At 42.7% G+C, this 15,847-nt stretch overlaps 1 protein-coding gene across 1 annotated transcript in view; it reads right to left on the bottom strand.

Annotated features, from left to right (window-relative positions):
• Nucleotides 1-15,847, bottom strand: part of N4BP2 (NEDD4 binding protein 2) — a 99,325-nt gene that overhangs the window by 64,865 nt on the left and 18,613 nt on the right. The window contains exons 2-3 of the mRNA XM_075859352.1: nt 4,252-4,524; nt 2,594-3,581 (exon numbers count right to left, since the gene is read on the bottom strand). Of these exons, the coding sequence (XP_075715467.1) occupies nt 2,594-3,581; nt 4,252-4,459 (1,196 nt within the window). The 5' untranslated portion in view covers nt 4,460-4,524. The remainder of the gene's footprint in view (nt 1-2,593; nt 3,582-4,251; nt 4,525-15,847) is intronic.

Below are 15,847 nucleotides of genomic sequence, written 5' to 3'. Positions count from 1 at the left end.
GGATGACACTCCGCGGCCGGCCGACCTGAAAATCACGGCCGTGCACATGGCTACAGTCGTGTGCATGAGGCCTAAGGCTGGGTTCACACGACCTATTTTCAGACGTAAACGAGGCGTATTATGCCTCGTTTTAAGTCTGTAAATAGGGCTACAATATGTCGGCAAACATCTGCCCATTCATTTGAATGGGTTTGCCGACGTACTGTGCCGACGACCTGTCATTTACGCGTTGTCGTTTGACAGCTGTCAAACGACGACGCGTAAAAATACAGCCTCGTCAAAAGAAGTGCAGGACACTTATATACATTATATGCAGGACACTTCTTTCAGACGTAATTTGAGCCGTTCTTCATTGAACTCAATGAAGAGCAGCTCAAAATTTACGGCTGTCAGAGAAGCCTCGCAAAATGCGAGGAGGAGGAATTACGTCTGAAACGAGGCAGCTGTTTTCTCCTGAAAACAGTCTGTCATTTCAGACGTAAATGCCTGCTATCGTGTGCACATACCCTAAGGGAGCAGCACACGTGTGAAGTCAGGGGGCAGGATAAAGAGTTTTACATCCTATTTCTGTGTCTCTGTAAGGGAGGGGGAGCTGCAAATGAGAGCAGGAAGAAAGATCACATCCTGTTACGGTCATATCCCCCCCAGTGGTTGGAGAAGAACAGTAAATTAAATCCAGGATTCCACTCGATATAGAACAAACAAATGAAAGATAAAGCAGTTTTTCTCCATACAAGTACTCCAGCAATTTTTTTTGTCTACATAGTGCAGCACAGACTATTATTAGAGAATAATGTAGAGGCTCGGCTCTAGTGTATACCTGTTTTAGTTGATGTGCCAGTTATAGGTTGTCTGCCATCTTGGTTCCTTCTTCCCCTCTGATATGGTTCCCCTAAGGCTGACTAGATTTCCCATGATGCTTCTGGTTTTGCAGAGGGAGACAGGTGCAGGTCCCAGGCTATAAATTCTCTCTCTTGTAAATATGCCATAAATGTTTACCCTTTCATGACCATGGGCCATTGATACCTGTGTCCAGGTCAAATTATCCATTTTTTATATGCTCTTCTTTAAACGATATTATCTTTGCAACCGCTTTGAATATCACAACTATTTTTGCTTTGTTTTTTTACAAGATTTATGAGGCTTTCATTTTCTAGATTCGTTTAATTCCATGTTTTTAATTTTTATTATGAGCAAAAAAAATAAAAAATAAAAATGGGGGGAAAAAAACCCCACTTTTTTGTAATTTTTTTACATATATTCCTCTCTCTATATCTATCTATATATACTCTGTCACCCTGGATCGCTGTGAGCAGATGAGTGGGCTACACGGTCAAATTCAAACAATGTGAAAAAAAGCAGTTAACATCTGATCTGCGGTCAGTTTTTCATGGCTGTTTTGCATCAATGTGTTTAAAAATGTTCTCAAAAGAAAGCGTAATCTCGCGAGATCTCGCTGTAAATGACAGGTTACAGCGAGATTACGCTTTGCTCTGCTGCAAGTACCAAACAAACGTTAACGAAGTGCAGGGATTGTGAATAGACATCCCGTCCTGGCTGGAAGGAATGTCTAGTCACTGTCTAAACACTTCACTATGTGCTGTCTTATACTGACATATGAACGTTACTGAACAACCCAGTGTCACTGTGCGCTGACTAAATGAATGGAGAGAAGTGCATGACGCTGATTGGTCACTGATTGGTCAGCGTCATACACTCCTTTGTACAACGCCCTCTTGGTCTAAAGTAAAAACACGCCCATTTAGGCATTAAGAAGCTAATTAGCATAAAGCTAAAATCGCTAAATAAAAAGCACTGCTGTCACCTACATTACAGCGCCCATCTCATTATGTAGGAGATTGTCACCATATTATAAGTGCCCTGAGTCTCTTTAATGTCATTTATTTAAAACCCCCTAGTGGGGGCCCCGGTACTGCACAGGGTCCTTCTCACACTTCAGACACTAGAATGTGATCTCACTCCAGAGTGCCCGCTCAGCGATATCCACCTGGCCCTGCTGCAATTTACACTGTTCTCGTCTGCAATTTCAGAGACCGGCATCATTGATTATAGATCGTTAACCTCTTCCCTGCCGGTGCACACAGAAGTTATAATCAATTGGATATACATTTTTACAATTGTATTTCTGATAAAAGAGTATTTGCAGAGGTTAAAAGTTGTTAAGTTACGTAAAATTACAGCAATATGTTAAAAAGTTATTTATATAAAAGAAAATAATTACAATTATCCCTGGGAATTACTGTTAAATAAATGGAAAAAATAAGAAAATAGAGATTCAAATCGAAAATCGCCCCTAGTGTTGAAAAGAAATCTAGATTTTTTTTGGTAAAAATCGCCCAGCCCAGTTACACTTTTATTAATAAAAAAATTAAAAAATTATAAAATGATAAACTAGATTTTGGAAACTGTTAGAATCATATCTGCTGCCATTTTCTTTCCAGTAATATATAATAGAAGATATATTTTAAACTGGTGAAGTTTTAGGCACTTTAGAAACAAGACTATAACTCTAGCACAGTTCCTATATTAGTCAACCGTTAAAGATAATAAAAAATATATATATATATATTACCTTGCTAAAGTAGACTTTCCAGAGCCTGGGGCACCTCTCAGAAGAACAAGCACTTTTCCTATGAACTGCGTCACTTTTTTTGAGATTTGAGGCCCACTCTGAGCCTTACTCACGGGTCTTATATTACCAGCAGTCCAATGGGTTTGAGGAGATTGGTTAAAATTCCAGACAAAGCGAGGAGGAGGAGGGTTATAGCAAACACCTGCAACGGGTTCTCTTCTACCAGCAATACATGGCCACTGAGAAGGATTAACAGCTACTGGTGCAATAAACGACGGATTTGCATGGAATACTGGATAAAACGAGGACGCCATAGGATTCCATTTTGTCTGAGACTTTGGGGTCGTACTTGACAGTTTCACATGTGATATTATTGAGGTTGGCACAGTACACGGATGGTTTACTTCCCCAAGTTTCTCAACACTCCCAACATTTTCTTGGGAATATGTAGCTCCATAATTAGAACAATTTAGAGAGCTGAATGTCGTATCTGGTGCAGATTCTAATTTTGCCGTTTCAGCGACACCTAAACTTGTGCCCAACGTTGCAACATCTGAATCCAAGGCACATGTGTTCTCTTCTCTTTCAACATCTGCTTTCAATTGATCAATTAATTTTGTATCATCCGGGTGGAATGAGGTATCGTGAATGGCAGCAATTTGATCCAGCTCTGGCTTTATTATATTATGAAATAATGACATGTCCTTACATTGTTCGGTGCTAGAAAGGGGTTCTCCACCGTTCAAGCCGTACCTATCAAGTGCCTCGTCTAACAACGTATCCAAGTCATTGCACATAGTCTCATCCATATACGAGGCATTTTCTTGTTCTTCTATTTGATCAGGAACATCTTCAAAATGTTCTGCACCTTGTGATTCAATCTGGAAATCATCCAGAAATGACGCAATCGTATCAAAACCCGTTGACTTCTGAGTATTCCCTTTAGTAGCGGTTGATAGCTCCAAGAGATAATCCATCACTATTTCAACTACATTTAAAAACAAAAAAGTTGAAAAAATAAAATCTTGCTAGTGTTATTTCAAGATTAGTTTTTTTTATAGGGGTTGTCTTAGACTTCAATAATAGGTTGCTGGATAGGTTATAAAATAAAACAAAATAAACAATGACCGTTAAATCCCCCACAGCTCCAGCGCCTACACCACGGTGGACCCGGACAACTTTTATTTACTTTTTCTGCAGTCATGACATGCCTTTTATCTATAAGACGCGGCAGCCAATCACGGACCTCAGCGATGATGCGATTATGTACAGCACATCATCGCTGAGGTCAGAGACTGGCTGCAGCGGTCACATGGATGTAAAGCGCGTCATCACTGCAGGACAAGTAAACAAAAAACCCGGAGAGACCACCAAAGCATCGGTGCTGGAGTGTCAGGTTCCCTATAAATGGTGAAATGATCACAGGATACCATGTACTTCATAAAGTAGTGTAGTAAAGACAATATGACATATATTAAAACAGTTGAAAATAAAAAGTGGAGTAGTAGTACATAGCAACCAGTAAGGGTGCTATTTTTATTTTAAAAAGGCCTCTGAAAAATGAAAGCCGGAATCTGATTGCTTGATGTGGCTCCACTTTTGCCATGCACTAGTTTTGCTAAATCTGTCCCACTATGTCTGTGACTTATATTTCTTACCTTCCTTATATTCACTAAGAACCATCTCAACCAAGGAGGAGTCAAGGTTGGGGAACATCTCACACATATTGCTAAAAACGTCTTCCCGGTTATCGCTCATTGCTGGTGGAAGGGGAAGGCCAGCAGAGGAAGATGGGACTGATGAAGAGTCGGTGATAGAAACCCTTCTCTGAGGACTTGAAGATGAACTCTTTCTTTTACTAGGCATTCCAAGCTTGTATATTCTTCAATCGGATGTTTTATTTCATTTCCATTATCAATATCTAAATACACCTGAAAAAGTAAGTGAATTGTTAGCCAGCAAGTCTGAACTAGAAAAACAATACTGCAGAGTTTTTAATTCCTTAATGACAGCCCACCGTCTTTGGACAGCAGGCGGTGCATGTCCTTAGTCTACAGCGACGTCTTTAGGCGACGCTGTAGAGGAGGCTGATAACCGCCCCTGTGAGCTCATACTCTAAGCAGGAGCTGTAACTTACAGCTCCTGATCTTAGAGCAGCCTGCTGAACACAGCTGGGTTCGGAAAACATTCGGACCTCAGCTGTGTAACCCCTTGATCACCGTGGTCCGTGACCGCGGCAAGATCAAAAGGGAACTCCCCTCTTTGATATAGTCATCGGAAACCCGGTGACGTGATCAAACACCGGGGAATCCCTCTGCAGTCAGCCCTGGGGACCTACAAATGGACCCCAGGGCTGTCAGATCAGTAAGCCTGCTGTTCAGGCACACTATGTGCTTCCCAAACAGCAGCCTGTGTCATAGTGACAAAGTATGATGTATTAGAATACAGGAGTATGCTAATACATTACAAGTAAAAAATAAAAGTTATAAAGTTATCCCCTAATGGGAATATTAAAAAAAAAAATTCTAAAAAAAAAAAAACCAACATTATTTAGCATAAATTATATTTGATTGCCCCCACACTAAATAAAAAAACCTACACATATTACGTATGTAAACGACCATAATAACCGGAAGAATTAATCTAACGGTTTATTTAGCGTGAAACATGAACGGGATAAAATATTAAAAAGAAAAACTATGCCAAGAATCGCTTTTTCTTATATTCACGTCGTAGAAATAATGTTTACTACCACCAAACTATGAAAAAAAATAATACAATTTCTCCCGCATAAAACAAGGCCTCATACGGCCACGTCAATGAAAAAATAAAAAAGTTACGGCTGCTGAAATGCAGAGAGGTAAAATCTGAAAAATGAAGCTGGTCATTAACCCTTTCAGGACACAGCCAATTTTTTCAAATCTGACATGTGTTACCTTATGTGGTAATAACTTTGGAATGCTTTTACCTATCCAAGCAATTCTGAGATTGTTTTCTCGTGACAAGTTGTACTTTATGTTAGTGAAAAAATTTGGTCGATAATTTTGGTATTTATTTCTGAAAAACACCAAAATTTAGAAAAAAATTTGCAAAAATTAGCATTTTTCTAAATTTAAACGTATCTACTTGTAAAACAGATATTAATACCACACAAAATAGTTACTAGTTAACATTTTCCATATGTCTACTTGTTTGCATTGTTTTTTTGAACGTCCTTTTATTTTTCTAGGACATTACAAGGCTTAGAAATTAGAACAGCAATTTCTCACATTTTCAAGAAAATTTCAAAAGGCTATTTTTTCAGGGACCAGTTCAGTTTTGAAGTGGCTTTGAGGACCTTATATATTAGAAAATCCCCAGAATGCAGCCAATTTTGAAAACTGCACGGTATTCGAATCAGCATTCACAAAGTGTTTTAACCCTTTAGGCGTTTCACAGGATATAAAGAAAAGTGGAGGTCAAATTTACAAATTGTATTTTTTTTTAACGAAATATTCCTAATACATTTTTTTTTTGTAACACAGAAGGTTTTACCAGAGAAACGCAACTCAATATTTATTGCCCAGATTCTGCAGTTTTTAGAAATATCCCACATGTGGCCCTAGTGTGGTAATGGACTGTAACACAAGCCTCAGAAGCAAAGGAGCACCTAGTGGATTTGGGCCTCTTTTTTTTTTTTCAGAAAATATTTTAGGCACCTTGTCAGGTTTGAAGAGGTCTAGTGGTGCCAAAACAGTGGAAACACCCTAAAAGTTACCCCATTTTGGAAAGTACACCCATCAAGGAATCTAGTTGTATAGTTAGCATTTTGACTACACCGGTTTTTCGCTAAATTTATTAGAATTAGTCTGTAAAAATGAAAATCTACTTTTTTTTCTAAAAAAACAGACATTTTTAACCCCTAGGCGCACCACGACGCAACTGTACGTCCATGTGGTCAGTGTCTTAGCGCACAGGGACGTACAGTTACTGCGTGGTTCCTGGTGCACACTGTCGGCGACAGTGTGCACCGGGAACCGGGAGGCCAGCTGTATGCCGATCAGCGGCTTATTACCGCTGATTTCGGCAATTAACCCCTTGATTGTGGTGATCGATTGCAATCACCGCATTCAGGGGTTTCTAGCTCATCGGCAGACCTCACGATAAAATCGTGAGGTATTCAGATGGCTAGCATGGCGATCAGAGGCCAAGTAATAGACTCCGTGTCTGCCATGCACGGAAGCCTATCAGGATCAGCCTCCTGTAAAAAATTTCTACACATCGGAGCGAATATTTTTTTGTTCTAGGAAATTATCTAAGCCTTTTTTTAAGCCATCTACTGTCCCTGCTGTGACCAGCTCCTGCGGTAGGCTATTCCATAAATTCACAGTTCCCACAGTAAGGGGGGATTCACACGAACGTGTATTCGGTCCGTGCAGGCCGCGTGATTTTCACGCGCCACGCACAGACCAATACAAGTCTATGGGGCAGTCCAGACAGTCCTTGCTTTTTGCGCAGCGTTTGTCAGCTGCGCAAAAAGCGCGACATGTTCAATATCTCCGCGTATTTCGCGCATTACGCACCCATTGAAGTCAATGGGTGCGTGAAAACCACGCAGGTCGCACGGAAGCACTTCCGTGCGAACCGACTGAAACAGCGCACCAGCTGTCAAAAGGATGAATGTAAACAGAAAAGCACCACGTGCTTTTCTGTTTCCAAACATCCAAACGGAGTGTCTTTGAGATGAGCGAACCCGGACAACCGAACCGAACTTCACCGGGTTCGGCCGAACTCGTTTTGGCCGAACCCGGCAAAAAAAATTCCGGTACGCGACGTCAGGAGATAGTCACTGTCCAGGGTGCTGAAAGAGTTAAACTGTTTCAGCACCATGGACAGTGACTTCCGATCCCAATATACATGAACCTGTAAAAAAAAAAACGAAGTTCTGACTTACCGATAACTCCCGGCTTTTTCCTCCAGTCTGACCTCCCGGGATGACAATTCAGTCCAAGTGACAGCTCCAGCCAATCACAGGCTGCAGCGGTCACATGGACTGCCGCGTCATCCAGGGAGGTGGGGCCCGATGTCAAGAGAGGCGCGTCACCAAGGACGCGTCACCAAGGCAACGGCCGGGAGGGAAGTTCTCGGCAAGTACGAACTTTTTCTTTTTTTTTTAACAGGTTGCTGTATATTGTGTTCGGCATTCACTGTCGAGGGTGCTGAAAGAGTTACTGCCGATCAGTTAGCTCTTTCAGCACCTTGGACAGTTACGGGCGTCGACTAGCCTCATCTCTATGATGGCGGCTGCGCGAAAATCACGCAGCCGCGCATCATACACGGATGACACACGCAGCTGTCAAGTGGTTTTTGCGCGCGCAAAACGCTGCGTTGTTTACGCGCGCAAAAACGCAACGTTCGTCTGAATCTGCCCTAAAGAAGACTTGTCGCCTCTGCAGGTTGAACCTTTCTTTTTCCAGACGGAGGGAGTGCCCCCTTGTTTTTTGAGGGGGTTTTACAAGGAACAGGATTTCACCATATTTTTTGTATGTGCCATTAATATATTTATAGAAGTTAATCATGTCCCTCCTTAGTCGTCTCTTTTCAAGGCTAAATAGGTTTAGTTCTTTTAATCTTTCCTCATAACTTAGATTCTCCATGCCCCTTATTAGCTTCGTTGCTCTTGTTTGTATTTTTTCCAACTCCAGGGCATCCTTTCTATGAACTGGAGCCCAGAACTGAACTGCATATTCTAGATGAGGCCTCACTAATGCTTTGTAAAGTGGTAATATTACATCCCTGTCCCGCGAGTCCATGCCTCTTTTGATACACGACAATATTTTGCTGGCCTTTGAAGCAGCTGATTGACACTGCATGCTGTTAGTTTATGATTTATAAGTACACCCAGATCCTTCTCAACAAGTGACTCCCCCAGTGTAGCTCCCCCTAGGACATATGATGCATGCAGGTTGTTCGACCAAATTTTTCCACTATCATAAAGTACAATATGTCACGAGAAAACAGTCTCAGGATCGCTTGGATAGGTAAAAGCATTCCGGAGTTATTACCACATAAAGTGACAAATGTCAGATTTGAAAAAAATCGGCTGTGCCACAAGGCCAAAACAGGCTGCGTCCTAAAGGGGTTAATATAGGAATAAGAAAGAAAATGCACCCCAACATTTGTAAAGCAATGTCTCCCGACTACGGGAAAATCCCATATGTTGTAATAAACTGCTGATTGGACCCACAGCAGGGCTCAGAAGGGAAGTAGCGCCATTTGGATTTTGGAGCACGGATTTTGCTGGATTGGTTTTCGGTGCCATGTCGAGTTTGCAACACCCTGGAGGGACCAAAACAGGGGAAACCCCCCAAAAGTGACCCCATTTTGGAACTACACCTCTCAAGGAATTTATCTAGGGGTATAGTTAGGATTTTGACCACACAGGTTTTTCGCAGAACTTAGTGGAATTAGACAGTGAAAATGAGAATAGATTTTTTTTCTGAAAAAGCATAGAAATTTTACATTTTTACAAGGAATAAAGGAAAAAAAGAACCACAACATTTGTAAAACATTTTCTCCTGATTACGGCAATACCCCATATCTGGTAATAAACTGCTGATTGGACCCATAGCAGCGCTCAAAAGGGAAGGAGCGACATTTGGATTTTGGAGCACGGATTTTGCTGGATTGTTTATCGGTGCCATGCCGCGTTTGCAACGCCCTGGAGGGACCAAAAAAGTGGAAACCCCCCAAGTGACCCCATTTTGGAAACACCCATCAAGGAATTTTTCTAGGGGTATAGTGAGCATTTAACCCCCCACGGGTCTTTTGCAGAATTTATTAGAATTAGGCCGTGAAAATGAATATCACAATTTTTTTCCACTAAAATGTTGAATTTTCTCATTTTCACAAGGGATAAAGGAGAAATAAACAACCAATTTTTGTAAAGCAATTTCTCCCACATGTGGTCAAAAGTTTTTTCATTAGAAATGAATTAACCCTCTCAGGACTGATCAATTTTTTGCTTTCTTATTTTCGTTTTTCACTCCCCGCCTTCCAACTTTTTTTCTTTTTCCGTCAGTAGAGTGATGATGTGAGGGATTATTTCTTGCGGGAGGAATTGTAGAATGTACTGGTAAACTGAAAAAAATAGGAAAATATAGGAAAAAAAAATTTTATTCCATTTTTTGGGGCTTTCGTTTTTACAGCTTTCGCCGTGCGGTAAAAATAGAGAACTACAGCGATTTTGGCGGTTTATATTATTTACGTTCTTTACGGTGTTCACCGTGCAAGTTAAATAATGGTATATTTTAATAGTTCGGCCTTTTACGGACGTAGCGATACCAATTTTGTTTATTTTTTTACATTACTTTAGTAGAAAAATGGGAAAAGTTTTTTTTTTTTAACTTTAAACTTTTTTTTCTCACTACTAATATTTAATACTTTAATTCTTCTACACATTTTATTAGTCGCCTTAGGGGAATTGTACCAGCGATCATTGGATCGCTGGTACAATATACTGCAATACTAATGTATTGCAGTATATTGTTATTTTTACAGGCTCCTGTAACAGAGCGATCGCTGTTCCTATTTGTTAGTCCTGGGTGTCGGCTGTAATACACAGCCGACACCCGCAGCGCATGGAGCGGGCTCAGCTTGTGAGCCCGCTCCATACATCAACCCCCCCCCCCCGCACCATGACGTGCTATTAAGTCATAGTGCACAAAGGGGTTAATGCACAGTGGATGGTGTGAATATTGCAATTTTCCACTGGTATGCCATTTTAGTACATAATATGTTGTGCCCAGTTTGTGCCACATCTCATAAAACGTTAAGCGGGTTCTCTCGGGTATGGCGATGCCATATATGTGGGAGCAAACTGCTGTTTGGGCACGCTGCAGGGCTCAGAAGGAAGAGAGCGCCATTTTGCTTTTTGGAGCGCAGATTTTGCTTGGCAGTAGTTTTTCAGTTTTGGGTTTCGCTGGTATTTCAGTTTATAATGTGGGGGCATATGTAATCTGTGCGGAGAACATCAGTGCATAATAAGAGGGTATAATAATGCGGTAAATAAATAATATTTCATAGATGTGTGGCCGGTGTCGCACTGATAAATGGCGCCGATCTTATCCACTTTTGGAACGCTCTGCACATTTTGCATCGCCATATTCTGAGAGCCAGAACTTTTTTATTTTTTCACCACCGGAGCTGCGTGAGGGCTTATTTGTTGCGGGACAATCTGTACTTTTCATTGGTACCATTTTGGGGTACATGCGATTTTTTGGATCACTTTTTATTCAATTTTTTTGCAAGTCGGGTGACCATAAACAAGCAATTCTGACAATGATTTTTTAGTTTATTTTTTGCAGTGTTCACCGTGCGCTATAAATTACAATTTTACTTTATTCTGCGGGTCGGTACGATTACGGCGATACCATATGTATATAGGGTTTTTATGTTTGCGTAATAAAATCACTTTTTTATAAAATAATTTATTTTCTGTGTCACCATATTCTGAGAGCCGTAACTTTTTTATTTTTCAGTCAAAAAAGCTGTGCAAGGGCTTGTTTTTTGCGGGACGGGTTGTAGTTTTTATTGGTACTATTTTCGGGTACATGCGACTTTTTGATCACTTTTTATTCTCTATTTTGGGAGGGGTGGTGACCAAAAAATAGCGATTCTGGTGTAGTTTTTATTGATTTTTTTTGGGGTGTTCATCGTGCAGGAACAATAACAATATAGTTTTATAGTTGGGGTCGTTACGAACGCGGTGATACCAGATATGTGTACTTTTTTTAACTTGTTAAATTTTTCCTATAATGAAAGACTTATTATAGGAAAAAAAGCAGTGTTTGTTTATGTAACTTATTTTTACACTTTTTTTAAAACATTTTTATTACCTTTTTTTCACTTGTCCCACTAGGGGACATTTAGACTTGCAGCTTTGATCGCTGCTAGAGTACATTACACTACACACGTAGTGTAATGTATTCTGTCATTGTGACGTGACAGTCACACTGACAGAAAGTCTTGGAGGACCGGCCGGAGGCTGCTCCTCTGAGCCTTCCGTACATGGCAACCCAGAGGTCATTGTCTGGCCTCCGATTGCCACGACAAGCATCGGCAGCCCCCAATCACTTTGTGGGGGCTGCCGATGTGCTTCAAACCCCTTAAATATGGCGAACGCAATCGGTCGCCGCATTTATGGGTTAATTGCCGAAATCAGCGGCGATGGCCCGCTGACCGGCAAGACTGTGGGGACAGCTGACCTCCCGGTTCCCGGGAAGCAAGCCCTCTGCAGGACGTACAGTTGAGGAGCAGGGCGTGACGAGGTTAAAGAGATTCTGTCACCACATTATAAATACCCCATCTCCTACATGATGTGATCGGCGCTGTAATGTAGAGAACAGTGGTTTTTTTATTTAGAAAAACGATAATTTTTGACTGAGTTATGAGCTAGTTTAGATTTATGCTAATGAGTTTCTTAATGGACAACTGGGTGTGTTTTACTTTTGACCAAGTGGGCGTTGTGGAGAGAAGTGTATGACACTGACCAATCAGTGACCAATCCGCGTCATACACTTCTCTTCAATCATTTACTCTACACATAGTGATCCTGTGTTGTTCACTATGTGCAGCCACATACACCCACATTAACGTTACTGAAGTGCCTTGAGAGTTAATAGACATCGCGTCCAACCAGGACAGGATATCTATTCATCAATGCCGACACTTCGGTAACGTTAGTGTGGGAGTTAATGACAGTAAGTGTGATTTACAGCGTGATCTCGCGAGATTACGCTTGCTGTGCTGCAAGTTCCACACAAACGGATGCAACAGCACACAAAAATAATGCAGGCTACTTTTTTCTGTCCCGTTAAAGAACCGGATCCAGAAAGATCCTGTTTTTTGTCAAATCTATGGCAACAGTATGCAACAGGATAGGGTCACCCGACTCCTGTCCCGCCTCATCCAGGCGGAGAATGAATGGAGAGGTGGCCGGGCATGTACGCAGCTTTCTCAATTCTGTTGTATAGGAGTTACCAAAACAGTTTGGGTGACACCGGTTCTGGAGGTAGGTGCGGGTCCTGTGGATATGCAATAGGGTGCCCATACATCCTGCAGCCACGGTGCGGTAGTTGCCGCACAGCAATACATGTTTTCAGCCACGCGGCTTGTACATGTGAATTTCCCTCAACTGTACAAGATGAGCTAGCGAAAAGTAACATTTTCAGATGCACAACATTTACCACAGCTCAGCCGCAGCATGTACAGGCACCCTAAGGCTATGTTCACACAGGGCGGATAGTGCATCCACCCTGGTCACCGCAGGAAATTTTGCCCAAAAAAAACACACCAAATTGTAATGCCGTTTTTGTCCGCTGAGGAATACTGCAAGTGTAAAAAAAAAAAGAAAAGTTTCATACCCATGGCAACATGTCCCTTTCCCATACTGCAGCCTCTTGGGATGATATTTCCATCTCATATAACCACTGCTGCATGTGATTGGCTGCAGCGGTCACATGGGATAAAATGTCATCCCAGGAGGCCAGCCTGGGCGAAGAAGCACAGAATTCTGGGTAAGTATAGCAGATGTTACGATTTTTGCAGCGGAATCTGACATTCTGCCACAAAAATCGCAACATCTGCTATTTGTTGCAGGTTTTATTTCCCGATTGAATTCAATGGGGAAAACCCGCAACAAAAAAGCAGCGATTCCGCAAATACAATTGACATTTCTGCTTATTTATACAGCGCGGATGAGATTTGTTAAAAACACATCCACTCTGCTGCTATTGTATTATGCTGCGGATTCTCAGCAACATGATCTGTAGTATTTATGCTACATGTGAACACTGCTTATGGGTGCACATTAACGCTGCCATGGCCACATACAGACAAAGCCTTGCCTACACGAGATAGCCAACGCCTGCACAATTTTGCCGACAACACCACATTATGACCGACAGAATCATGGTCATTAGCCACTGCATGTGGGCGTGGTTTTATAAACGCACGGCCGTTGCAACGTGGGAATGCACACTAAGAAACATGCATAGAATAGGTGATAAACATTACATAATTGGAAGCACCTGTGACAATTACTGATGCAGTGACAATTATGTAATATGTGCAATAATACAGCCATGTAAATGAGCACTTAAAGGGGTTTTCCACTTACTTTAGACATTTATGGCAAATACACAGAATAAGCCATAAATGTCTTGATGGGTGAGGAGAAACACAAAAGGATATTTAGTAAGACTGGCGCTTCTTATGCCAGTCTTAAACTGAACTACGTTGAAAAGAAGAGCGCTAAACTTGTTAAGATATATTAACAGGTTCCTGACCGCTGGCTGTGCTTTTACGGTCAGGGTCTCTGAAGTCCGCTGTATAGACTAATTACGGCGGCACTTCAGAGTGTGCACGTACGATCGCGTGTACACAGCCCTGTGCCCTGGCTGTTGCCAGTAGCCCTGGGCATAGTGTCAGGTACCAAACTTTTGGTAACTTGATAGCTGTGAGAATCAATCACAGCATACCTCCCAACCGTCCCGGATCCGGCGGGACAGTCCCGGTTTCTCACCGCTGTCCCGGGCGGTCTGTAAATGTCCCGCTGATTGCTGCTGACTGCAGCAGCGATCAGAAGGCGGCAGGAGTCTTGCGGCGGTGGCGTTCTCACTGGGAACCATGCCGGCCCGTGAGTGGACCTGACCTGTCACCTGACCTCACCAGTCAGGTGACTGGACTGGTTCACTCCCGGGCCGGCATCGACACCACTGAGAACGCCGCTGCAAGACTCCTGCCTTCTTCTGACGGTGAGTGATGGGGCTATTCACACGACCGATTTTTTGACGGCCCGGGAAACCTGGCCGTCAAAAAATGGGACATGCCCTGTTTTCGGCCGTTTACCCAGCCCCCATAGAAGTCTGGACCGGATGTGTCCCAAGTGACGGCCGTGTCTTCCGTCGCTCGCGCTCTCTCTCCTCCTCCTCCTAGTGCATGTGAGGAGGAGGAGAGTCTTTATTTGCTCCCTGTAGGAGTCGGAATCCCCAATCCCCGGCCGGGGATTGGGGATTCAGCTACAGGAGATGTGAGTGACTACTCTGTCCATATATGGACACAGCGACGTCACTCACTTCTAGAGCGGAATCCCCGACCCTGTGGCCGGGGATTCCTCTCCAGGAGAAGTCAGTGACTACACTGCCCATATATGGACATTGAAGTCAGTGACTTCTCCTAGAAGGGGGGGGGGGGTGCAACCTACAGGGGGCTGGGTGGCATTACCTACAGGGGGCTGGGTGGCATTACCTACAGGGGGCTGGGTGTGACATCAAATTTAAATGTAATTCATCCGATTTTAAAACGGACAGGGAAAAAAAACGGGTCAAAATCGGCCGTTAAAAACGGCAACACAGCCCGGAACAGAATCGGAACCGGCCGTTTTTATCGGCCGATACTCGGACCCTGTCGTGTGAATAAAGCCTACCTCTACCGCTCTCCACTCTGGCGACAATGTGGCACCGACAGGGGTGCTGTGTGTGGCGCTATCTACAGGGGGGGCTCTGGTGGATAATTTTTCCATTGACCGGTATCAGTTACACAATTGGAAAAAAAAAATCCCCATCATGTAACTCTGCTACCTGTCAATTGAAAAGTCATCCACCACAGGTTCTCCCTCTTGACTGTCATTGTTCTCAGCCTTTTGGTTTGTCCTGCAGCTGCTGCCGCCGTGATGAGCAAATGTTATACCCAAGATAGGAAAAGTAACATAAAGACGATATAACCTGATCCATAATATCTGTGATATCCAGACAGTCTAGAGATCCGCAGTGAGAATGTGCGCGTGTTATTTGCAGAAGGATCTGGCTGTGATTTGATGTGTTTATGCGGAATATTGGGCGTGGTTAGGGGGCGTGGCTTAAAAAGTCCCTCTTTTCCAAATTCAAAAGTTGAGAGGTATGAACACAGCAATCACATGAATATCTATTCAAAATATAGTGTGCACACGATCGCGTGCACACAGCGATCACATTTGTTTTTATTTTGAAACTTCTGGCAGCGAATCTCCTGCCTCTTTTCTTCTCCTCACAAATTGTTTCAGTGTGATGAGAAGAAGAGACTTAGAGAAAATTGCTGCCAGAATAATACTATGTAAAAAAAAAGTGTCCTTCGCGGCGGCCAAATCTCTAATACCGTTGTATTGGAAGACCAAGGTTGTGCCACCAATAAGCCATTGGCTTAGGAAGGGAGCCCAGCTGGCGAGAATGGAGGAGC

The sequence above is a fragment of the Rhinoderma darwinii genome, chromosome 1, assembly GCF_050947455.1.
Source record: "Rhinoderma darwinii isolate aRhiDar2 chromosome 1, aRhiDar2.hap1, whole genome shotgun sequence".
Lineage (NCBI taxonomy): Eukaryota > Metazoa > Chordata > Amphibia > Anura > Rhinodermatidae > Rhinoderma > Rhinoderma darwinii.
The sequence above is the reverse complement of the archived record's forward strand: the minus strand, read 5'-3'. Positions and strand labels throughout refer to the sequence as shown.